We start from the raw sequence: 25,224 nt of genomic DNA on the forward strand, positions 1-25,224 counted from the left end.
TGATAAGATTATTTTCTTTTAAAGGGTAAAGCCTTTCTAGTAATATATATTACTTTATTGATTTTAATGTACTTAAACTACTTTGGTAGAAAAAGACTTGGGCAGAAAATGTAAAGTAATTAGAAATTGTATATGCTAGATCTGTTAACAAATGACTAATTAACACAGAAAATTAAGTACATGCAAAAAAGAACTGGATAAGGTTGATATTAGGAAAATACAACTCTAAAATGCAGATTCACACTTGAATGCAGAACATTCATACAGGCTACGAAAGCTGAGAATTTATTTTTTTTCTCCACAATTGTACATATCAGAATACGATCAATTGAACAGTTTGAAACAACTGAAACAAGGAAATTTAAGTAAAGAAATAAACATGAAGAGGAATTACTGGGAGAATCCATAAACAGTATTAAGATACACAACAAATTTTTCTTAAGTAGTTCCTCTGATCAGTTCAGGATGTTTAAGTCACATGTCGTCTGCAATTTCTTTTTACCAACAGACAGAACAATACAAAAAAAAAAGTTATGTCAAACATGGTACATAAAGAATAACGCACATTTAAATTTTTCTATTGGCTAAGTTGTCTGTAGAGCTGAATGATCAAGAGCTGGATCTCAGCATCACCAGTATTAATGTCTATGGCTTTTAGAAAGAAATCCAGAGCCGCCTGCTTTCTCCCTTCTGCCAAACACTGTTTCCCAGACAGGACCAGCATCTCATACGTGTTCTCCAAGGGTTTAGCAGCAGTCCCATCACTGCTTGTGGAGCTAGTAGGAAGCACTTGTGGTTCCGGAGGGAATGTTTTAGGGGCACACTGCTCCATCATTTCATTAGAGTCTAGTTCAACATCAGCAGTGGATTCAAGCAGGGCGCTGTGCCATTCTTCATGCTCCCGGTCTCCTCTTGAATCTATGCTTTCTTCCACCTCTTCAAGCTCTTCGTGACTTTCGGACTCTTCGGAGTTCAAAGTCTCTCCACTGGGCTCTTCTTCTTCCAACACAGACTCATTTTCATGTGCTTCACTGACTTCAGATATTTGAGAGGATTTGTTTTTTTCTTCACTGGGCTTCTCATCTTCTACTCCTGACTCATCTGCATGACTTTCTCTGGCTTCTGATATCTCATAGGATTTGGTTTGGTCTCCACTGTGCTCCTCCTCTTCCACCACTGATTCATCTGCATAACTTTCACTAGCTTCCGAAATCTCATAGGATTTGGTTTTCTCTTCACTGGGCTCTGCTGACTCCTCGTCGGACTCGTTCTCCAGCATCGACACAACGAAGGACCTTCTTGATGCCACAGAAGCGTTCAAGCTGCGCTGGAGTTGCCTGCCGTCAATCAAAGTGGATTTTGGTGTTGAAGAGCCCAGCCTGCTGAGGCCACCAGTCAATGGACTGCTCGTTAAACATGGCTTCTCCGACTCCTCCTCCTCTTCTTCTTCGTCCTCTTCATCAGTGTCAGAGATGACCTGCCTGTTCTTTCTCCGAACTGAATGCACAAAGGAGTCATCCGCAGGTGTGCCCGGAGCCGAACAGATCCTCAGAGGAGATTCGTGTTTGCTGACTTCAACATTGTTTTGGTTACCATCTTGTCTGCTTTTGTGGATACTCGCTTCTTCTAGCCTTTCTCCACTGATGTCCATCTGAAGTTGAAATCCATGACTTTCCTCGGCTTGCGACTCCTCAACATCACAAACTTCCTCTTCTTCGACGGAGAACATATCTGCACTGTCCTCCAGCTGCAAGTTGAAGTTTCCTTTAAGCACTTCCACCTCTGCCTTGAAAGACTCTCCTGCTGTGGCCTCATTTGGAGATTGGGGTGATGAAAACATCTTTAAATTAGGCTTGTCCACCTGAACCTCTTCAGTACCAAGCGCATCCGATGCTATAGAAAGATCTTCCAACTTTGGAAACTGGGGAGAAGGACTTGGCAAGTTTTGTTCCTCTGATGCTCCGTTACCGTAAAAGTTATCCTCCTCATCTAAACTGTCATCCAGCGTGATCACAGCGGAAGCTAGCTTCTCAGCAGCAGGGCTAACATTCACGTTACTTTCTCCAGCAGACCCAGGATACTCGTTTTCCTCTTGGTCTTCTTCATCTACAATTTGCACTTCTTCACTTACAACTTCCACTTCTGCATCCATAACTGGTGGAAAGTTCTGCTCATCTTCCTCTAGTGATGACTCATCGTAACTGTTATGGGTCAGATCCACTGTCACAGGGTCTTTTTTGACACGAGGTGGGGCCGGGCGGTCTTTACCAGCAGATTTCGGCTGGTTCATTTGCCTGAGCCAAGCAGGTTCGGTGTTCTGGGCCATGCTGTCCAAGAGCTGGCCGTGCAGCTCTGATTCTGCCTGCATGAGCTCTTGTGCTTTCTGGACACGTGTTTGTATGTACTGATGTGACTCTGCATCCTCAGGGTCATCTTCATTGGCTGCCACCTCTTTAGTGAACATGAGATCATGATCAGAGATGCCAAACATCTCCATGGTGTGAAGGCGAGCGATGTGGTGGTCCAGGCTGGTATCAGAGCGGCGGTTTTGTGCATGCATTGCCTGAAGCTGCTGCTGAGTGCTAGATGAACGTGTGTCTTCGAGTTTAAACAGTTCCCGCAGCTCCTGCTTACTGAAGTAACGGAACGGGTTCTTCTTATCGCCGGTTGTCTGCCGGATAAGAGAGTCCTTAAACACCTGCAGATATTGGAAAGAAACAACAAAATCAACATCAACTCAATAATTAATATTACTTATTTAAAGCTCGACAGTAATATTACAACATTTGTTATTATTATTTGTCTTGCTTTTTTATAATTTACACAGAAATAATGCTTAAAGGAATAGTTCACCCAAAAATGAAAATTAATTATCATTAAGTGTCAAACCTGTAAGACCTTTGTTAATCTTAGGAAAAACAAAATAAGATTTTTTTTGTTTGTTTTTTTTTTTTTTTTATCCGAGAGCTCTTTGACCATGCACAGATAGCAAGGGGTTAAAATAGTCCATGTGACAACAGTGGTTCAACTGTAATTTCAAAGAGCTATGAGAATACTTTTTTTTAGAGAGTATCATGATGTATATGCGTGCTTTGATCTGAATGTAAACAATGTTGTTTATGTTCAGATCAAAGCACTCGCATTGCATCTTAATACTGTCCAAAATGGTGCAAGGATGACACGAAGAACATGAATTGTTGAATTTTGTTTTGGACCATTTTAACTCCTTGCTATCTGTAGAGGGTCAGAGAGCTTTCAGATTTCAACAAAAAATAATCCTAATTTGTGTTCCGAAGATGAACGGAGGTCTTTTAGGTTTGGACGACATGAGATTAAGTATGGCAGAATTTTTGTGAACTATCCCTTTAATATAATTAAGAAATTATACAATTTATTATTAGTATTAGTATTATAATATTACAAAAACCCCACAATTGAAATACACAATTGGAGAGTACAGTTTTTAATTCATAATTTCTTAATTTTTTTATAGAAAAAAAAGACAACTTCAAAGAATAAAACTATTCATTTGGAAACATAAGCACGGCTTGTTATTAGTTTATAGTTTATGTACACGCTTTCAATGTGATTCAAAATGTAGTAATACAAGTAATATAACTGCAATAAAAAAAACAATTTGTGACAAAATAAAACAGCTCCTACTCTATTTATTATTATTTTTTTTTAAGAGTAAAACTGCATGATGAAGCAAATGTAAAGTTCAGATTTAATGTACCTGTCTGCGGTAGATCCTCTCCTCCACAGTGCCACAGGTGATGAGTCGATAGATGATGACATTTTCAGTTTGGCCAATTCTGTAGGCACGGTCCACAGCCTGAGCATCTGTCGCGGGATTCCAGCTGGGGTCAAAGATCACGACACGGTTTGCAGCAGTCAGCGTGATGCCGACTCCACCCACCTGAGTGGTGAGCAGGAATACTGTGTAACGTTTGTCTGTCTGGAACAACATGATACGCTTCTCCCTTTCTGCCAGTTGAGTCACTGTGCCATCCAAACGCAGCAGGCGGAAGTTTTTGTTACGCAGGACGCGCTCCATGATGTCTAGCATCTTCCTCGACTGAGAGAAGATCAGGGTGCGATGGCCCTCTTCACGGAGACATTCCAGTAGAGACACGAGAAACTGCAGCTTCCCCGACTCCGCAACCAAAGTTTCATCTGAAATTTTATCGATCTGACTCACAGCTGACTCAGTCTCATCGCCTGGATTGAAGGCGTCAGAGACAGAACCTTGCTCCAGGCCTAGCTGAGTCACAGCTCGATTAGACAGGAGTCTGGGATGGTCACAGAGCTTCTTCAACACCGTAAGCTCTGCCAGCGGAGACCTGGTAGTCATCAGCAACTCCTTAATATGGTCCAATGAGATGAACTGGTTATAAATGTCCTCCTGCACCGAGCTGAGGTACGTCCACACGATGAGATCATTCTTTCGAGTCAGCGACGGCATCTCTACGCCTTCGCCAGCATTTGGACATTTGTTCTCTTGATCTTCCTCATCTTCAAAGCCTTCTTCACGTTTTTGCTTTTTTTCCTGAACATCTGCTTTGGTCCGCCTGAGAAAATAAGGTTTGATGATGTCCGTCAAGTTCTGAGAAATCCTCAATCCAAGTGCTTTCTCTCCAGGGGTGGCGTCTTTCTCCCTTGCACGAGTGATTGGATTCTCATACTCGGTTTTGAATGTTTTGGAGGTTCCCAGAAGCGACCCGTGGCAAGCGAAGTCAAACAGAGCCCACATCTCTCTAAGGTTATTCTGAACTGGAGTGCCTGTCAGTAGCAAACGGTGTTTTGCGGGGATGGTGTGAGCACTTTTAGCAGTTTTAGTGGATGAGGTTTTGATTTTGTGGGCCTCGTCCAGGATTACGTAATCCCATTTGAACTCACGTTGGTCATATGATCCAAGTTGCTCGTAGTTGTTGATGAGCATCTGGTAGGTGGTAATGATGACTCCTCCCCTGCGCTGGATTCGCTCCAGATTCCTGTTTCGCTCAGCTTTGCTGGCCCCATGAAACTCTTTCACCCTCATGCCAGGGGTCCACTTGGCGAACTCACGTACCCAGTTCTTAATGAGCGAGGTAGGCATGACTAACAGGGTATGATTGGCCAGCTCTGCATCATACATCCCTGACAAAAATGAAATGACCTGAATTGTCTTGCCGAGGCCCATGTCATCAGCCAGGATTCCTCCTTTCCTTCCGTCACGGTAGAGACTGTACAGAAATGCCACACCATCTTTCTGATGGTCGTACAGCTTGTTGTAGAGTCCTTTATAAAGCATCAATCCACTATTATTCACATTCACAAACTCCTCTTCCTCCTCATCTTCCTCCTCCTCATCTCTTTGAATGAGATCCTGTATGGCCTGGATCCGTTTCTTCAGCTTGTCACTCGGCTGTAGCTGGTAAGCCAGCTGAAACAGATCAAGGGCACGAGGCAGATCACCACGCATGGCAGCCTCCTTCCCCTCCTGCCGGTACCTGCAAAAATAATAAAACCTGATCAAAATACACTCAAATATTTATATCAAAAACATTAAAACACCTTTTTTTTGTTTTTGTTTTTTTGTTACAAATTAAACTCAAAGAAGAGTATCAATTTCAATAGTTTTTATTCTTTATGTGGATAAAGTGAGACAGGGATAGATATTTCTATCAAATCGCAGTTTTTTTAAAAATTTTTATTAATTTACATTAGACTGAAACAGATGACTGTACATGTGTAGTTGACACATTAAATGGATATTTATGGACAAAATGAACTTTTTCCCCAACATCAAGATGTTAAGTTGTAGTAAAATTGTGTGTGTGTGTGTGTATTTACATTACAAAGACAGGGCAAGAAGTCAGATGTGTTTTAATTTAAACTGACACATTTTAGCTGTTTCATAACCACTTCCCTGAAAAGTTTATCATTAATTCCGATGTGATAACCTACCCCAAATAATGTAACAATATGTCATGCTATTGTCTATGAACTGTCCTATTATTTAAAGATGAAATGTATAATTAATTTTCTGTAGCCACAACTTAAAGCTGAGATATTTTTAAAACGCCACACAACAAAATGTATAAAAACATATAAAAATATGATACAAGAATGAGAAATACGTTGATTCAGACTAAGCACAACCGTCAAATGCTTGACGTGACGTCAACATCTGACATAATACCTTTCCAGTGAAAAGATGTAAAAGTACAGAAGCATTCTGATTCGACATACTGCATAACTATACAGAACAGAAGATATCAAACATTAACAGCTAACGTTACAATGAAACAAATGCTGATATTGTGTGCAAGTAACGTTAACGTAACTTATTTCAAAGTATCGTTTTACGTCAATCTGGACAGTAAAACACATATTCTGACGGGTGACACTGTCACCCGAGATTAGATCTGTATATTGTGTTTACCTGTCGTATTTGTCCATCTTCTCTGTGTCTATTGACAGATAGCTGCAAGAGGAAAAAATACTGTTAAAGCACGCTATAATAGTTTTACGTCGGAATAAAAGTCTTATTAATGAAAAACCGTGAGCGGCACTGATGCGGTTATTTGATTACTTACTCCTCTAACTTGTCCGTGATTTCTTCAACATTATTGCCCTGCATATTTCCCTTTATTTTTCAAGTATGTTCCTTGAACAACACAGCATGTATCTCATCACTTCGAATGCGGAAGCGGCTTTGAACAAAGGTTTTGTTGGCGCCCAGCTCTCAGCCAATCGTTTGCTGTGCTACCGCGCGTGCGCGTCGTGTTGCCGCGTTTGAAACCGTCGACTTGGAGCTGCCTCCTTTGACCAGGGGTGACGAAATGAAACTTGACGAAGCTTCAAAGCTTTTAAAAAAAAATTATTTCATATTTTTTGATTAGAACAATATCAATTTACAAACTCAAATGGGGAAAAATAACTTGCATATGACTTATGAAATATACACTTTTCCAATCACATCTCCATCATAAATGTCCGTGTTTAGATAGATAGATAGATAGATAGATAGATAGATAGATAGATAGATAGATAAATAGATAGATAGATAGATAGATTAAAAACAAACAAAACAAGCATTCTTTAAACATTTCAGGGGGTTTCCAACCAGCTTTGAAGGTGTTGAAAACTGGTTTAATTTCATGAGGCTTTGAATGCACGCTAGGGACACCTGCCGATCAATCCAAAAAGGTGCAGGAAAAAATTGTCAAGAGTGACAGCTCCAAGATGTGCGCTACATGGTTAAAAAGGCTTGATACATTTGTAAAATAATTATTTTATAATGTTTCATAATTGTGTAACTTATTGGAAATTATGAAGTTATTTAGACTGGATAAAAGAGGATTTAAGTGATTACTGTGTGGACTGGACAGAAGGCGGTGGAGTGGAAGTTTAAAAACAATATTTCCTCCACTTGGACAAAAATGAAACCTTTGCCGAAGCACTGCAATCAAACGAGCCTTCGAACGTCACTAGTGAAGTCATTTCACTGAAACGATACCACAGTCTATGAACGATACAAATTTCGATACAGACCTCCTGTAATTTTATTTTTGTGCTCTTCTTTTTTCTTTGTGTATAATACCATAATACCATTTTTTTTCTGCAATTATAAAATTATATATATATATAGCTATCTGAGTTTCTAGATACAAGCCTCGGTACTTCCAAAAACATAGGCTATCTCTGTCTGTCACCGTAAATGTTTAAGTACTAGGACGGTGGAGAATTTAGAATATGTTCATAACGCCATATGAAACTATTAAAGCATCAGCGTGAACGACGGGGTCTTCTAATGCATACGTGCGCATTAACGTAAACAGTTTGTTCGTAGTTGCAACCAGCAGCGTCAGAAACGAATTGATCTATCTTCAGACTTTGTGCCCTTATGTTTGTGTGGACTTAAATTCATAATCTTCCAGTTTCCAAAAAAAAAAAATAAAAAAAAAAATGCAGGAATGCAACCTTCCTCGTTTTCAAAATAGATCTCTCTCTCTCTCTCTCTCTCTCTCTCTCTCTCTCTCTCTCTGTGTGTGTGTGTGTGTGTGTGTGTGCTTGTTTGTACGTGCGTGCGCGTGCGTGTGTTTTTTTAATAAATGCCTTGTAATGCAGCAGGGCTTGGTTAGCACAGAATTTGGCTGCACACAGGTAACTTCATGATCTTCTTTTCTCGCGTTATAACATTCTAAACTGAAGTAAAATTTTTACCGATGGCATTAACAGTCTTTATGGTTAAGAGGATGAATATACAACTTAACACTTGTATTTTCAATAAGATGTTAAGCCTATTGTTTTGAAAAAGGATAGCCGTGTGTGCGCGCGTGCTTTAGTCACTAGCTGTTAAATAGTTAAGTATAGTTTAGATTTATGTAGGCTATCAGATAATTATTGGACCACTTATTTTTTTGACCAGATATTTATTTCACCAATATATGCTATTAAATACACCTTTATTCCTCCAACATTCACATAAGAGTGTCTCTTTCTGCATGTGTGTATTTGTTTTAATGGATTGGTGGATGGAGACCATGTGCACTTTTTTTAATGTGTGTTTTTGCAATCTAGCTGGATGAACAATAAAAATGTTTGAGTTTTTATCTTGGTTTCATGGAGAACACCGATCTGAGCTTACTTCCCAAACCTGACCACAGTGAAGAAGAGCATTATTGTGTGTGCTCAATGGACTATTGTTACTATTGTCACTTCTGATAACTTTCAAAGGTTGTGTGTTTCTTAATGTCTGAGCTGGGAAAGTTTTGGAAATGCTGTGCATCAGGTTTGGTGACTTTATTCAGTTTGTTACTGTAAATTATTAGATGGAAGAATTGTTGTTTTGTTTAAGCTCATAGCCTTACATCAGGGTTGATAAGGTTATTGTTAAAGACCGCACAGTAGTTTACTGTTCTCTAGACTGTTTTTTTAAGAGTATTTGTGTAAACTGGTTCGAAATCCTATTTATTAATCTTATAATTCCTTATTTTAACCCGAAACTAATTATAATTATTTTAAGTCAGAAATAAAATGTAGTACAGATTTCATATCAGTAAGGAAATGCCAAGATGGTTTGGAATTGTGCCAGGAAAAGTTATTGATTGCCCTGTATTTCATATTTATATAGTTTCCTTTTCAGTATTAAAGAGACCACACATATAATGGTTTCCTTTTTTATTGGATGATTAACTCACTTCGATAATTAATTTAATCATGCATTCTGCATCCTTCACAGGTGCACACAACATAATTCCAGAGCATGGCTTTAAAGGTAAATTGTGTATCTGTGAGTCTTTATATGGTATCTGTGTGATAGCTGATTAACTAGTCATTTTGTCATAGGCCTATATTTTAAACTCACACTCACTGCTGTGTCATCAAGCTGAAATGTACAGTACTACATTTTTAATAATTTTGGGTCATTCCGTGTCATATTAACCAGAGGTCCCTGTCTCAAATTTTTAATTTTGCTAATATATTTTTTTTTTTCTGAAGAGAGATGTGTAGTGTATAGCAGAGTTATTCAAATCTTGCCCTGGAGGGCCAGTGCACTGCAGACTTTAGCTCTAACCCTAATCAAACACACCTGAGCATGATAATCAATGTTTTTGGGATCGTTAGAAAATCACAGGTAGGTGGATTTGATCCGGGTTGGAGCTAAACTCTGCAGTGCACTGGCCATCCAGGGTAAGATTTGAATAACCATGATGTATAGAGTATGTACGTATTGTGTAACATAGTGATGAAAGCCAAAATATTAAATGTCATGGATAAATATTTACTGAGTAATCCACTATTCTGTAGAGGGGGGTCAAAATGGCAATTTTCACCTGAGATTCAGAGGCAAATTACAGGGGGTTAAAAATGACTTCAGAAAGATTACAGCTTCATGATGTTACTTTTACACAGAGATTGCTAGGTCTGTTAGTAAAACCTGTTGACTTTAGCAATCTTTTTTGGTGACCATTGAAAATGGGGAAAGATCACCTTTCAAGTTTTTTTCTCCAATGTTTTGCAGGCATGTAACTCCAAAACCATTAAAGAGATATTAAGGCCCTTTTAGGAATTGGTTTTTAACAAAGCTTCCTTTTGGAATCTTAATTTTTAAGGCCATATATGGTTCAGTTTCAGAGATATTGTAATTTCAGTATGGCTCCAGGAGTACATCTGTAAATTGTACACAGTACATCAGTAAATTGTACACCAAATGTGGGTCACTTGCTAAAATATGATACTTCTTTACTTATAAAGAGGAAAGTCTGAAAAACAACAAATAATATTAAAACTAGAAATGTATCATGTTTCCTTCTGTCAAAACAACTGCATTGAATATACCTGTTTTGAGTGCCATAAAAATGTTTCCCAAAGTTTGTGTGCATGTAACTCAAGAAGTATTAAATATATTGCTATCAGAAAAATATTAGGAAGATAAAAAAAAATGAGGAGGGGACCTCTGGTTGACTCAACACAGAATTACCAATTTCTAGTTTTTGTCTGATAAATATTCTGTTGTACTTCTAAGTTCTTGTTGAATATACCATTCTGTTGAAATGTTTGGCATAAGGAAAAATTTATCTCATGCTCCTCTGGGGCTACATTTATTAGATTAAAAATACAGTAAAAATGTCACAGTTAATATTGTGAAATATTAATAAAATGTAATATAATGTTTAAGGCAACTGTTTACTACTTTTATTTAAAAATATATATTTCTGTAATGGCTAATATTGCGATGGCTGATTTGACACTCAAGAAGCATCTACAATTATTATTTATGTTTGAACAACAAATATTTTTTACATAAAAAACATTCTTTACTGTCACTTTTAATCAGTTTAGTGCAATCTTACTGAGTAAAATGTTGAGTAAAATGTTGATTTCCATACTGACCCCAAACCTTTGTATCTATATGGCTAAATGTATTTCTGCAGGAGGATCTCTTGCGAGACATCCAGAAGTGTTTTATCAACCTGAATGTTGAAGAGGATAGAAAAGAGACTGTAATTCTGAGAGAACGGTGTGTGGTTTAAAACAATATATATATTGTTATGTGAATAAAAGAAATGTGAATTATTCTGTATCTAATAATATTAATTTGTTTGTGTTAGTGAGGACAGTATTGACATCCGGTGTACAGGCTTTCCTGATTTCTCTGAAGACTTCCGTCAGATTGTTAAAGCTGGCTGGCTAGAGAAAACTCCTCCAAAAGGGTAAGAGACAACTTCTATACAATCTTTTACATCTTTTCTTACATCCTTATAGTTGTGTTTTTATTTTGGCTGTTTATAAATGTTTCATAATATTCATGTTTGTATTTTCAGAGGGAAGATTTACCAGCGCCGATGGGTGCAGCTGGATTCAGAATATTTGAGATATTTTCAGTCCATCAAGGTAACATAAATGAATAACTATATTAGTAATTTTTTTTATGTTTCAAAATCTTGAACAATCAAGATTAAGATTTTTATATTCAGATTAAATCTAGCAGATCATATTTTCTAGTTCACTAGACACTATTTCCTTCCAAAAGGACTAAAAAGTCCAGCCATGTTTTAATTTCCTCTAAGGAAGTTGTTAAGCATTTACTGTAAAACATAAGCCAGGCACTGACTGGAATGAAAAGGGGGGGATGACCAACATGAAAAACGAAGGGGTATGAAAGCTGGAATGTATTTTTGTCTTTTTGTTTTGGTTTAAATCAAAGATTAAATAAATGTTTTTGCCATTTAGCAAGTCTGATATTTGGATTAGGCAAATGTAGCACTTACAGTGTTTGGACTGTAAAAGTTAAACAAGGAAGACAGAAGTATACTCTCTCTGAGATAATCATCAAAATAATAATGGCAATAATAATACTTCAAATTATGCACTGCCAGTCATTTGCACTGTAACTCCTTAAATAATTACCATAATCATCACTACTACTGAATAAACTCAATTTTACTGACTATCCAGTAATTATATTATGTCAGATAACCATTAAATGGCCAGTATTCTTCTTTCTACTCTAAAATAATAATAATAAAAAACACTATAAACTAAATCGTAATTTTACAGCTTTTTAGGCACCAGAACATTATAATGTACAATAAGAAAAACTGATATTCATTTAGAGATTTGCTAAAAATAAACTTTGAAGAATGTGTTTAAAAAGGATTAGTGGTTTAGAAAATGTAATTTGGCCAAGGTAATTGGGGACAATAACGGGAAAAATAAATTTTGAGATTTACTGTAAATTTGAATTGTACCCCTTCCAAATATACTATATGTATCTCTTTTGTTTGCAAATGTATTTGTTGTCTATAGAGTGTAGCATTGTTCACTATGTGTTCTTTATGAGTTGGTATTGTCTTATTTATAGAACCTGTGAAACAACATTTTGTTCTACTGTGGCAGGAATGATTGTAAACATGTGAAACCAGAGCTGGCTAGAAACTGATAACCTGTAATCTGGATTATGTAATCAGATTCCAGAAATGAAGTCCTTGTAATTAGATTAAATTACATTTTAAAACACTCATAATCAGACTACAGTTACATGTTTATTGATTACATGATTGCATATTATTCACACTATAGCAAAACATTCTTTATAATTCATTAGTTCCCTAATTACTCTTTTCAAAAAATTTTAACGATACTTTCTTAAATAACCTATCACTTGTTCACATTCAGAAAGTCCTCCAGTTTTGTGGACAGAGATCACACAGCATTTGAACACTGGATTTACAAAATTCAGTTATTTCTCATTTAAATTTAATTTCCCAAACTTTTTTACCATCTGAACCTCATTTATCTAATATAGTTACTTGAACTACCTTGATTTTAAGAATTATCACATTTGCATGTTTACAATTCTAACATGCAGGTAAAAATAAAAAAATAGTAAGTGTTTTATTTATGCTTGAGAACTGCCTGCAGTTCCTTTACAAGCCCCAGTATGGGAAACCTTAATGTAATGTACTGTATTCATGTTGTTAATTACAAGGAATGGAATATAGTTTTTTTCTCTTTCGTATTTTTATATCAATATGGTACAAGACGGTCCTGTTTAAATCAATTTGATAAACAAGTTACGTCAAAAGTAATCTAAAAGTAATAAAAAATGAGTCTAATTAATAACTAAAATGTAATTTGAAATAAGTAACAGACTGCAATTTGTCATAAATCGACGCAGCTCTGTGTGTAATAAAGAATTTCTCCCGGTCTGTCTCTCTGTGACAGGAAGTATACTCTAAAAGGATGGTGTCTCTGGGATCTGTCGATAAGGTGGTCAGTATCGGAGACTTGCGATTCGAGCTCCACAGTCAGAGCCGGACTTTCTTGTTTCGAGCTGAAAGCACTCGTGAGCATTTTTTTTCTTCCTAACCTTACAAAATGTCTACTACACATGTTTGTTTTTGCATTCAGGCTATGAATCATTTACATTCATTTTTATTGTATGTAAATGTTTTTTATTATTCACAGAGGAAAGAAATGACTGGGTGTGTTGTATTGAAAAGATTCTAAGTGATCGCAAACATAGTCTGGAGCCCCGGAATCTGTTCTTTAGGAATGGAAGTGTGAATATTAGTTTCGAGGGACACATGGAAATGTTGTCGCCACGCACCAAAGTCTACACACTTATCAGCAAGGACAAACTGTTCCTCTTCAGGAGCCATGAGGTGTGAGTCTGAATGTGAATGGTTGGCTTTGTAAAGGTTTTGGTGAGTTAATTAACATATTTGTGTTGTGTACAGGAATATTTTCAGGGTGTAGGCATCACTGATATAGATATGCGAATGGCCAACGTGAGAGATGGAGAAAACAAGCGCTCTTTCACGCTCACCACTCCATACAGAGCATTCAGGTAAACGCTGCAACTTTTCACATTTTGCACAAGCTGGAATGCACTTATTAATTATATACTATTAAAGCATTTTATAAGTATTTAGAATTAGCTTTAGCTTTTTTAAATTAGTTTTATTATAATTTAAATTGTAAAAGGATAGTTCACCCCAAAATGAAAATTCTGTCATTAAACTCTCACCATCCTGTCGTTCAAAACTGGTAAGACCTCCGTTCATCTTTTGGAATACAAATTAAGTTGGAGAGCTCTCTGACCCTGCATAGACAGCAACACAACTGAAATGCTCCCAGCTACTGAAGACATCAGTAACACAGTCCCTGTAACATCAGTGGCTGACTTTATTCAACCGAGTTAGATGAGTTACCGTCTTCAGCCAGTTTGGAGATAACCACGATGCATGCACATACTTTAACCTGAATGTAATCAACGTAACCATCTTTGTTCTGGGAACATTTCAGTTGCATTTCTGTCAATTTCATCAAAAAAATCTTAATTTGTGTTCCAAAGATGAACAAAGGTCTTGCAGGTTTGGAACGACATGAGTGTGAGTAATTAGTGACAGAATTCTCATTTTTGGGTGAACTATTCCTTAAAAATTCAATAATTTTGTAATGTTTTTGATTTTTTTTTTTCAGTATTTTTATTTAGGTTACAGTGTTTAAGTACTTCAATTTAAACATATAACATTTTTCAAAATTTAAGTTTTTCATCTTTAATATTTAATATTTTATTTTAAATCAGCTTCATTTCAGTTACCAAACACAGTTTTTAATAGTTTTAGGTTTAGTTAACAATAATAACAGAATTCTAAAGGTCTCATCAGAATACTGGGCTTAATACACTTCACACAAAGTGGATCAAAAGTAAAAAACAAATGGAGCTATCCAAGTGTTATCCCCTGAAGTTTCTTGAAGCACATTCACTGATTTATAACGGTCACAAAAAATGTGCTTTACATACTTTTTAAAGGTCTGTCAGGGCATCAAGGATGGCATATGTGGACATGTTTGACTTACTTGGCAAACATTGAACAAAATAAACTGTAAACTTGATAATGAAAGTAATTAAACTGGGAACTAACTCACTACATTAATGAAAGACACCTACTGTAAATGAGCCCCCTATATACAGTACATTTGTATATTTCTCTCTCCTCTATGTAGTTTTATGGTGGACTCAGAGAGTGAGAAGCAGGGATGGTGTAAGGCGCTAAAGGATTGTGTGAGTCGCGCTCTATCATGTGATGGGTTGTGTGAGAGCATTTGGCGTGTGCCATCAAACCGCTTGTGTGCGGACTGCAGCTCTTCGATGCCGGAGTGGGCTTCTGTCAACCTGTGTGTTCTGCTGTGTGAAAAATGTGCAGGTGCATACAAACACTTTACATGTTAACAAATGACAGCTGGTGTATGCATGTATCATATGTGGGCTCATACATTTGTGCACATTAACAGGTGCACACAGAAGTCTGGGCCAGAACGTGTCAAAGGTGCGCAGTCTGAAGCTGGATGAACGAGTGTGGACTGATGACCTCATCAGGGTACAATGAATATGATGCATCCAGTCTATGTGTTGCCACAGCTAAATCTGATAGTTGAATTCATCCCTTGCAGGTGCCATTTTGCCTTTCTCTTCCAGGATGATGCATGATGATCTCTTTATGTGTTGCCAGGTTTTTCTGCTGCTGGGTAACGGCAAAGCAAATCAGTTCTGGGGAGCAAATATTCCCCCGAGCGAGCGTCTCTGTTCAGACACACACAGTGAGCAACGTCTCGAACACATCACAGCAAAATACAAAGATGGAAAATATCGCAAATACCACGCACTCTTTGGCCAACAGGAGGCACTCAACAGAGTTAGTCAATTCAATACAATTGGCAAAATATTACAGTAAATTCACATCAAATGTTCTTTTCTAATGTTTGGTTACTCCTGGTTTCCTAGGCTCTGTGTTCAGCCGTGCAGTCTGGTGATTTGTTGGAGACTCTCTCGCTGCTGAATTGTGGGGTGGATATCAACTGCAACACTGGTATCCCAGAATTCCCTACTCCGCTGTCTCTGGCCAAACGCAGTGGCCAAACAGTACAGGCAGAGCTACTTATGCAGAACTTGAACTCAGGTGCACAAATACACACACAAAACCACAATGTGCAAACGTTTGGATGCACAGGTTGACATTGACCATGATTTGTTGTTTACTAGAGTCGTTAACACCAGTGGATACAGATGCATCCATTCGATCTCAGTCTGGCTATCTTTTTAAGACCGGCTCATCAGCTAAGCCAATCACAGACCACAAATCTAAAGCAGGTATGTGAAGCCCCAGTGGCTTTTTTAAGTAAACTGCTGAATCTCAAATTTTTCTCAGATCTACAATTTTGTGTGTTTGTGAGGATGTTCGACTTCCAAAAAGACTTAAATTATACTTTTATATCATCAAAAGGTTCATTCTACCTGGTATTTGGCATAAAATGTCCATTGTACTATGCAAGAATCTTGATTATTGAACATCAAAAGTGAATCTTACAACTTCTATCCAGTCTAGATATATAATATATAATTTTATATATAATATATAATTTTAGATATATAATATATAATTTTTTTGTATCCATATCTGTATATGGATACAAAAAAATATTTTTACTGCATATCATGAATATTTCTAAAATATTTTTTTGGTTTTTTTTATTTAAACCGAAAGCACCAAAATAAATGTGGAAAAAAATATTTCAATAATTATAGATATAAAACTATGAAACTATTTTACAACCTTTCAACTTCAATTACATTTAAATTATGTGACCATTTAAACTGCTTTTGGAAACTGTAAAATGTCATGCTTTAGGCTTTTTAGGCTTCACATTATTAATATACAATATTTCATTGCAAATGAAAGTGTTTTTCAGTTACAAATTAATGAGCAACGGTAAACATGTTGACTTGAGGTGCTTTGTTTCTGTATGTGTATAAACCTTATTGTGGTGAATATTGTAGATTTCTCTCAGCGTTGGTGTTGTCTCGATGATGGCATGTTTAGCTACTTTAAGAGTGAACAGAGTCATCACAAGTGTGGTGGCATGAAGACCAGTGAAATCATCTGCCTGTCTGTCAACAGCCCAGGGAAACATGGGTAATGATCCCTGAACTTCGATCCTAAGTGAGTTGATTTTTACCACATTAATGCCATATTTACCATGTCCTCTCTAATTGGCTGGCAGCTATGAACACACATTTGAACTGTACTCTGAAGAGGGAAGAGTCTACCTGTTTGGAAGTGATGATGGCAGCATCATCAAGAACTGGATCCAGGCTATTGCCAAGGTAATCAACTTTTTTTATCTTTTAATTTTAACTAACTTAAATGACAAACAAGTGCTTTAGATTAGGTTTTCAAACTGGACCACAAGGGGGTACTAAGGTATCAGTTTTGCTATTTCAGAAATAAATAACAGTTTCAAATCTATTACAATAGAAATAGGAAAGTTTTGCTGTAATAATATATTATATTATTACTATACTATACCAAAGTCCCTTTAAGGTATTGTAAAGTCTTGGTCTATATTATAATAATTTTGTAATATTACTGTATTTTCTAATCAAATAAATGTGTTAGCATAAGACAAAGAAATAAAATATTTGTAAATATTCATCTCTCTTTCCTTGCATTATTCTGTAAAGCTGGAACAATATCTTTTACTATATCGGAGTTGGAGACAAATAAATTGATCCACTCCCTTCACTCTCTTCCCTCGATTTAGGCTGTGCTGCCTCCGGCTCTGTTTAATGTATGTGGAACCTGTGAACGTCTGGGTCGCCTGCGCTGCACCGAGGGCAGCCATGGCATTGGTTGGTTTTGCCTGAGCGACTTCAAACTCCAGGTGTTACTGGAAGACAATGTACAAATAATCGACCTGCGCAAGCTACTCACACTCAGTGAGTTACAGCTCACACACAACAAATAGTGATAGAGAGATAGTATAAAAATGTTGGTGCCTGTATAAATGTACTCTGAGTGCGTATGTGTACGTAGATCTCTCTGACAGTGCTGGCTCCATGGTACTTGTGTGGAGAGGTGGACCTCTGCATTTGCTAGCTGACCGCAGGCCTCATTTTGTGGGCTGGCAGACCTTCATTCAGCAGAGATCTGGTGCTGGAGATCAGCCACTATCACAACAACAACTCACTGATCTGGGTATCCCAGTGATTGTTGACCGCTGCCTGGACCATGTAACACGTTATGGTATTCAAACACATATTGCCATTACATAAGAAAACACAGACATTCTGTTGTCGAAATTTAAAATTAGAAAAAAGATTCACTACAGTGTTATTGCCAGAATGTTCTAAGTTATTTTGAATGTTTTTTTTTTTTTGTTTTTTTTTTTATTGTTGTTATGTGGTAACTGATTATGGTGATTGTTAAGTCAACCAATGTTTTCGGTTCATTTAATTTACTGGTCAGGCAGCTGATTGGCTCATTCAGTGTGTTGTACTCTAGGACTGATGTCATCTGGAATCTACCGGAAGAGTGGCATTAATTCTCATGTGACCAAACTGCTGGAGAGGTTTCAAAACGATGCACGAAGCATAACATTGCTGGAGTCGGACTATTCTGTGGATGATGTGGCTAACACGCTAAAACGATTTCTCAGGGAGGTCAAGGATGGAGTGTTTAATGGACAAGAAAACACTGACAAGTGGCTTCGAACTGCAGGTGAATAAAAATTGGAGTAATGTGAGATGAGACATTTAATACCGCTTGGAAAGTGGGAGTAGTTGAACACTTTTTTATTTTATTTTTACTCTCTGCAGGTATAGAGGACAGAGCTGAGAAGATATATAAATACCAGATTCTCCTTTCAAACCTCCCAGATGTTAACAGAGAAACACTCAAAGCACTCATACACCACCTAATTTGGTATGTTATAAGTCATGTGACTTGCTCAGCTGTCTTAAAGCTACAAAGTACTACACAAACCACTATAAAACAGTAATTATCTTCTGAGATGAAGCAACTCTTAAAAAATAGACGGGAACTTTTTACCTACTTTAAAAAGTTGTTTTGAATATTTCTGGAACTCTGTTGATTTAAATTGATCATTAAGTCCATCCATAAACCTGACCCCAAATGTCTGCTTTGTCAGTGTTCAACACCTGTCTGATGAGAATCAGATGACCGTACGAAACCTTGGTATCGTATTTGGTCCAACGCTTTTTCACACAGAGGGAACAGATGTCACAGGATCTCAGGTGGTGGAGGAGCTGATCCAAAACTACTGCAGCATTTTTAATGTGAGTCAGTAAAACCTTTAAATCTGATCATTAAAGATAAATTCCTTGTTTTCCTTCTTCCAGACCATCTTAATTTGAAATAATATATATCTTTATTAAAGGTTGATCATAGTGTGTCTGGGCATTTTGATAAATCAATAACAATTATATCAACTTTAGAGCTGTCGGGACTGATTTTGTTATAAATAATTACATACAGCCTTCATGCAACTGTGCATGCCACGTCAAATCCGTACATAGAGAAATGAAGCTACAGTAGTATTGTCATAATGAATGAGAAAAACGAACCATGAATTATTCAGAACAATTCATTGGTTGTAAAAACAAACAACAAAATATTTGTCCATCCATTCTGAAAAGATGCCATGTGTACACTGGTGCCTCAAAACCACATTCATTCATGGAGAGAAGTGGTCTTCTTCCATAAGTCCCTCGCAGATTTATTTTTTACCTCTAGAGGGCCTTCATTTACATTGCAGTATTAAAGGTATATTGCAATTTGATTCATGCTGACAGATAGACCAACTGATGCACTCATTTAATAAATATTTATTTATAATGCTGTTGATAAACTGTTGATAAAAATGATGACTGAGATGAAGCTTCTTTTGCAGGTCTCAGAGTCTGACCTTAAGAGGCAGCTAAACTTGACGTCGGTCATCCTGAATAAACACATGTCCCAGGTCAGAGTTCACAGGACATCAGCATTTACAATATTATGTTACAGCCTTTTTTTTTTAAATGCTGTTTTGCCATAATGAAATATCTAAATAACTCCTCATGTTAACGAGCTTTTGTTTTTATGACGTTACTGTATAGTACAGTAACACTAAAAGGTTGTCGATGCATTATTTGTATTGTTTTGTTTTGCTAGTTTTTTACATTAATGGCTGACTTAATGCTATTTCAGAGGCCCTTGAGTCGAACTCCATCCAGCACCATTTGTGCTGTTTACCTGGAGAAGAAAGATGAGGGTGCGGAGGTTCTTGTTCAGGTGTTCAGATTTTAATCTTAACAGAAAAACATACATTTATTTAAGTACATTATTTGTAGACTTTTTCCACAGATGTAAGAATTTTTTTTTTCTTTACGTGTGCTTTTGTTAGGTCACAGCAGATATGACAATAGTCAAGATGATTTCTGTGGTTTTGGACCTTAAAGGAATTCAGCAGGCCAATGAAGAGATCTGGAGCTGCTATGAAGTTCTAGAGAAAGAGGACATGGGTAAGATTTCAGCCTATACTGGAAGTGGCACTACTAGTAATGATACTACATGCAAATAAGAACTGAGTTAAAAGCTTTTCCTCTTTTTATTTAGAGGTTTTTCCTTGGAGCTGCTTTAGTTCTATGTTAAGAGGCAACAGCTACCGATTTGGGGCAGTACTATGTAATGCACTATGACAAAGGTTTTAATTCCTTCATTATGGTCCGAAGTGCATTTTAACTAGGTTGTTATTTAATTTGTAATAACTGTACTAACAATGTACTAACTATTCTGTAGACAAATACAGTCTCATGTTTAGAATGCACAACACAGTTATCAAGTTTTTGGAGCAGTGTGGTATCCTCGTTGGCATCTGTTGCTGTTGGGTTGGTGCTTGTTTTTGCTGAACAAGTTAAATCTGTGTTTCACTGATCATGGAATGTTTTAGAAGTGACATAATGTACTCAGTAGGCTGTCAGTGCAATGGTTTTATGAATATGAGACATTATCTATTGAACGTGACTCTGGATGTGGTTTCTGTGACTAAGAAATTCAGTTATTATGGTTTATTTTATAATAGAGAGAACTCTGCATTACCAGGAAAGAGTGCTGCCAATCTATTTTTCACTTAGCTGTCACTCTCACCTGCTGATCAAGAGGAACCCCTATATTAACAGCATCATGAGGTACCTGGGTATGTTTCATCACACAAACACCAATGCATAGTGTCACTGAAAACCAATTCAGTCAACATAATTGATGAGAATGGTGGAAAAAGTATAAAACATTGCAGATTTCAGTATGATAAGTCATTTCCTTAATTTGGAAATGAAGATATTCCAAAAAATCTTAAAGTGTACATATAAAATATACATTTATAGGCTTATTACAATGTTTATATGTCAGATATCTTAAATCTCAATTCTGATATTGAAGCTTCTGGAATGCTTTTTTAGCATACATTTTAATTTGGTAAAGAAATCCATGTAACGGCACAGTGTTTCTGTCTACAAAATTAATCCCAAACATTTAACCATACACTTTTGGCTCGAATTATTAAGGTCACAAAAAGCATTTTTTTTTTTTTGCATGCAGACAATAAAGAGAATCTGAGTAAAATGGGGTCATTGCGCATTTGTGAGGTTAAAAGTGAAAGTAGCAAAACTTTCCACAGTCGTCACTGTGAGCTTTCTGGCAGCACATTCAAACTGCACAAGGAACTGCAGGTGTGTATGTGTGTGTGTGTGTAAGCATGATCAGCTAGTGTATTATCATACACTGATTGAGCATATTAACGTTTAAAGCCTTCTGTTCTTTCAGGGTTCTCCGTGTGAGAGGGAATATCCTGTCAAAGAGCTCAAGCTCTATCATGGTTGCCGGAGCAAAATACATCCACCCACACCGTAATAAACCCAGAGCACCTTAACACTACTTCTCTCTACAGCTTATGATCACTCATAAACAGGGATGCAATACATTGTAAAGAATAGCGCCACAGTTGCCATAACTAAAAATGAAACAATTGTTGAATTCAGAAAAGTATACTTGCATACTACACTTAGTATTTGTGCAAAAAGTAAAAGTAGGATGCCATTTTGAATTCTGCAAATGTTAGGCAGCTTTTTTTCTCAATAAATGTATGAATATAAAATTATTTTATACCCCTCATGAATTTGCTTCCTTGTTTCTGTATATTACTTTTAACATTTATACGATACAGTTTGGGGTGTGTAAAATTTCTTTCTTTATATTTACAGATGGGGACTGATACTAATTCATGATAAGCAGCAGTGGTGAGTCAGGTTGTGGTTCTTGGTCACATTTTTCTCTTATTGGGCTAACGGTTCCTTCACACAGCTTTTTCCGTGTCGACCTGATGATCTGAATGCAGTGTTGGGGCCGCAGCAAGAGAATTGATAGCTGCCATGGCAGACTTATTCTGAGACTTGATAATTCTTAATAAATGAATACTTGATACTACAAATTTTTTCAATGTTGCAGGATTTACGATGCTGAAGACTGTTGAAACACATAAACACAGTCTTTGAAAAGGGTCCATAGAGCTGTAACCACCTTGGGCATTCATATATCAACAGCATATTCTAAAACAATTACATTTAATCTTATGTTCATTAATTATTTAGCAGACACTTTGATCCAAAGCAAATTACAGATGAAGTCAAACATTTTCCCTCAAAATTGAACATTCAGTTACACAATACAGTCACAAATATTTAGCAGACATATCAAGCAATATACGACAATCGTTTTTCTTAAAAAGCACCCCTAAATAATAATTATGGCTCAATCATCTCACAGCCTTGTAACAATGTTCACCTCCTCTCCATGTCACTGGCCATCTTACTTTGTCTATGGTTATTTTTCTTTAAGGTATCTCTGCTGTGAAAATGAGGATGAGTTGACTGAATGGACAGCAGTGTTTTACAGTATCCAGGTATTAGCCTTCCCTTTCTCTCTCTCGCTCTCTATATATAATGATTTTTTTTAAACTAAGATGCATTTTTACAGAACCAACTAAAAGGTTTAATTTTTTTATTCATAGTATAACGGTGACATCTGGCCCTCCTGGTGAAATAACCTCAAAGCAGCTGATTGGTTGGATACCCACAATTTCTTCTGAGGGAAGAAACTAAAAGAAAAAAAAATAAACATGACATGAAAGTATTTTTAAACAGACTGTGCCCATCTCAGATGATGTATTATTAACAGCACATTGACGTCTTAAATTACGAGTAATGTGACACAATGAAATTTCCTCTTTAATTCATTTATCTTTTGGCATCAATTGGTCTCAAGTATATGTTTTGTCCATTATTTAGAATGTTATGTACTGTAAGCTGACGTAAATGAATAGTGTTTATTTGGATTCAGAGAGTATAAAAAATGGTTACAAGAATAAATGAGGCTTATGGGTTTGAAACAATGTGAGGGAGCATACTATTTTCTCAAGAAGCAGCGGAAGAACCTCTGATTGATCTTTTTGATTGTACAGTCTCTTTCATTTTGAAATAAGTGCGTAGGCTGAAAAACAGCGGTGGAAAGTAACTAATTACAAATACATTTGTATAGAGTAGCTATAATTAAATTGTTGTACTTTTACTTGAGTAAAAAAAAATTGCTGGCATATGACCTACTGACCTTATATGAAGTACATCTGATTAAATGGATTTTGAATTGCTTTAGCATTGTTCATAGCTTCAGATCAAGTAGCATTGTAGAAAACACACGTTTGTTTTGTGAAAAGTGGACACACACAAAAGTGATAATTTACATTTACAAATCACTGTGCACACAAAGTTTTCATTTACAGAACTCCAAAGACCACAGACATCACGAATAAGCATATGAAACTCAAGAATGGTGAGTCAAAAAATGCTTCATGTTGCAATGGAGCAAAAGGAAACACTGGTCTCCTTGATTGTGATTTCAAATGAAACAATATAACATCTAAACCTCTGTCAGTTCTTCGTAAGAGCTTCTCTAGACGTCTGAGAGAAATAAAGTCAATCTGACTTGTCTACCTTTGTTATTATAAAGCAGACTACACTTTCCATGTGATTTAGGGATGCACCAGTTGACCGGCCATAAATCGGAACCGGGCGGTTTTTGCTTAAAATAAGTTTTTGGCCTTTTTTCCGGCCGATTTTTCCGGAAGTGCACCCTGTTCACATACTACATTGTAATAACTTGCTATCATGTCATTTGTGAGGAATTATTTCGAAATCTGTGCGCAGGACACAGGCAGCCATTCAGCACTTGAAGTGCAGAGCTACACGCCTGAGGCACAGATAGCAGGAAGCGAACTGCCACTGGTGTACTAGCGCAAAAATAAGAGCCTTTCCTGCTCACTGAAGCTGCACGAGCTTACTGTACCTCTCCCTGCACAGAGAGATAAAGATGGATATATCAGCAAAAAATGTGTAACCTATTGAAATTTTATTCTAAAAAACTACATATTTACAGACTGAACAGCATCATACAGGCTGCTGTCACTGGCCTTTGACATCCAAGAGCTGCATAACATTGTGGACAGACTGAGCACGTCTTTTATGGGGATTTTGAGGAGGCTGATTGCCTTCCTACCACAGATGGCAGGCATTGGAAGCATCTTTTCTTTTGGTAGCTGGAACAATAGATGGCTGTCACATACAAACTGAACCAGCAGCAAGTGAAGCCCAATGTTATTTCAACAGGAAGCGGTTTCATTCTGTTCAGCTGCAGGTCACCACCAGGGGAAGTGCGTTGATATCTTTGTATCCCGGGTCTGTGTATGATGCCAGAGTGCTGAAGAACAGCTCTATTTACACTGGAGGCCTGTATCCACCTGCAGGAAAACACATCCTGAGAGATGGTGGGTATCCTTGTTTGAGTGCACACATCTGCCTCATCACTCCATACAGAGAGCCTGAACAGAATCATGCCCTGGTTTGATTCAACACCAATAATGCTCATGCACGAACATTGTTGAGAGAGCCATCAGGATGCTGAAGACAAGCTGTGCTCCATCTTCTTCTTCAAGGCCCTGGAAGTGAGTCCTGCCTTTGTGCAGATGTTGCTGCATGCAGTGCAGTGCTCCACAACCTCCGTCTTCTGAATGAGGACATTGCAGATCCACAAATTGTAGAGGATCATGACGATAATACACTGGAACCCCAAAACACAGAAGCCAGCACAGGAGAGCATGTGCGGGACAATCTGACCACAGGTGTAACAAATCATTCAATGTAAGAAATGTCTTTGGCTATTGGCAGCATAAAAAAAAAAAAAAAAAAAAAACTAAACGATGTGACTGCAATGGGCAGAACAATACAAGTTACCCCTAAACGAATGTGTTTAACAAATAATTTAGTGTAAGAAATGTCTT

At 37.1% G+C, this 25,224-nt stretch overlaps 2 protein-coding genes across 2 annotated transcripts; one reads left to right on the forward strand and one right to left on the reverse strand.

Moving 5' to 3' along the window:
- Positions 1 to 258: 258 nt before the first annotated feature.
- On the reverse strand, positions 259 to 6,753 carry ercc6l (excision repair cross-complementation group 6-like). Its single transcript, XM_052556085.1, has 4 exons — positions 6,582 to 6,753; positions 6,428 to 6,469; positions 3,737 to 5,492; positions 259 to 2,698 (listed from the first exon to the last, which is right to left on the reverse strand). The coding sequence occupies exons 1-4, from the start codon at positions 6,623 to 6,625 to the stop codon at positions 578 to 580; spliced, it is 3,963 nt and encodes a 1,320-aa protein (XP_052412045.1). The 5' UTR covers positions 6,626 to 6,753; the 3' UTR covers positions 259 to 577.
- Positions 6,754 to 8,054: 1,301 nt separating this feature from the next.
- Positions 8,055 to 23,283, forward strand: arap1a (ArfGAP with RhoGAP domain, ankyrin repeat and PH domain 1a). Its single transcript, XM_052556086.1, has 29 exons — positions 8,055 to 8,151; positions 9,230 to 9,265; positions 10,926 to 11,011; positions 11,103 to 11,204; positions 11,316 to 11,385; positions 13,219 to 13,339; positions 13,462 to 13,658; positions 13,734 to 13,843; positions 15,007 to 15,206; positions 15,295 to 15,380; positions 15,513 to 15,695; positions 15,785 to 15,959; positions 16,043 to 16,150; positions 16,838 to 16,973; positions 17,062 to 17,164; positions 17,602 to 17,776; positions 17,874 to 18,083; positions 18,342 to 18,557; positions 18,656 to 18,761; positions 18,988 to 19,135; positions 19,750 to 19,818; positions 20,046 to 20,129; positions 20,242 to 20,359; positions 20,920 to 21,033; positions 21,435 to 21,565; positions 21,660 to 21,742; positions 22,097 to 22,132; positions 22,731 to 22,794; positions 22,903 to 23,283. The coding sequence occupies exons 2-29, from the start codon at positions 9,254 to 9,256 to the stop codon at positions 22,930 to 22,932; spliced, it is 3,273 nt and encodes a 1,090-aa protein (XP_052412046.1). The 5' UTR covers positions 8,055 to 8,151; positions 9,230 to 9,253; the 3' UTR covers positions 22,933 to 23,283.
- The last annotated feature ends 1,941 nt before the right edge of the window (positions 23,284 to 25,224 follow it).

Source organism: Carassius gibelio, chromosome B5 (assembly GCF_023724105.1).
Source record: "Carassius gibelio isolate Cgi1373 ecotype wild population from Czech Republic chromosome B5, carGib1.2-hapl.c, whole genome shotgun sequence".
NCBI lineage: Eukaryota > Metazoa > Chordata > Actinopteri > Cypriniformes > Cyprinidae > Carassius > Carassius gibelio.

Excerpts from the sequence above, each read along its gene's own strand:
- ercc6l (XM_052556085.1), bottom strand. The coding sequence starts at position 6,625 with ATGCAGGGCAATAATGTTGAAGAAATCACGGACAAGTTAGAGGA. Across the intron at positions 5,493-6,427 it reads AAGATGGACAAATACGACAG|GTACCGGCAGGAGGGGAAGG; the intron begins GTAAACACAATA and ends TTATTTTTGCAG. Across the intron at positions 2,699-3,736 it reads AGAGGATCTACCGCAGACAG|GTGTTTAAGGACTCTCTTAT; the intron begins GTACATTAAATC and ends CAATATCTGCAG.
- arap1a (XM_052556086.1), top strand. Across the intron at positions 15,381-15,512 it reads GGACTGATGACCTCATCAGG|GTTTTTCTGCTGCTGGGTAA; the intron begins GTACAATGAATA and ends ATGTGTTGCCAG. Across the intron at positions 17,165-17,601 it reads GGATCCAGGCTATTGCCAAG|GCTGTGCTGCCTCCGGCTCT; the intron begins GTAATCAACTTT and ends CCCTCGATTTAG.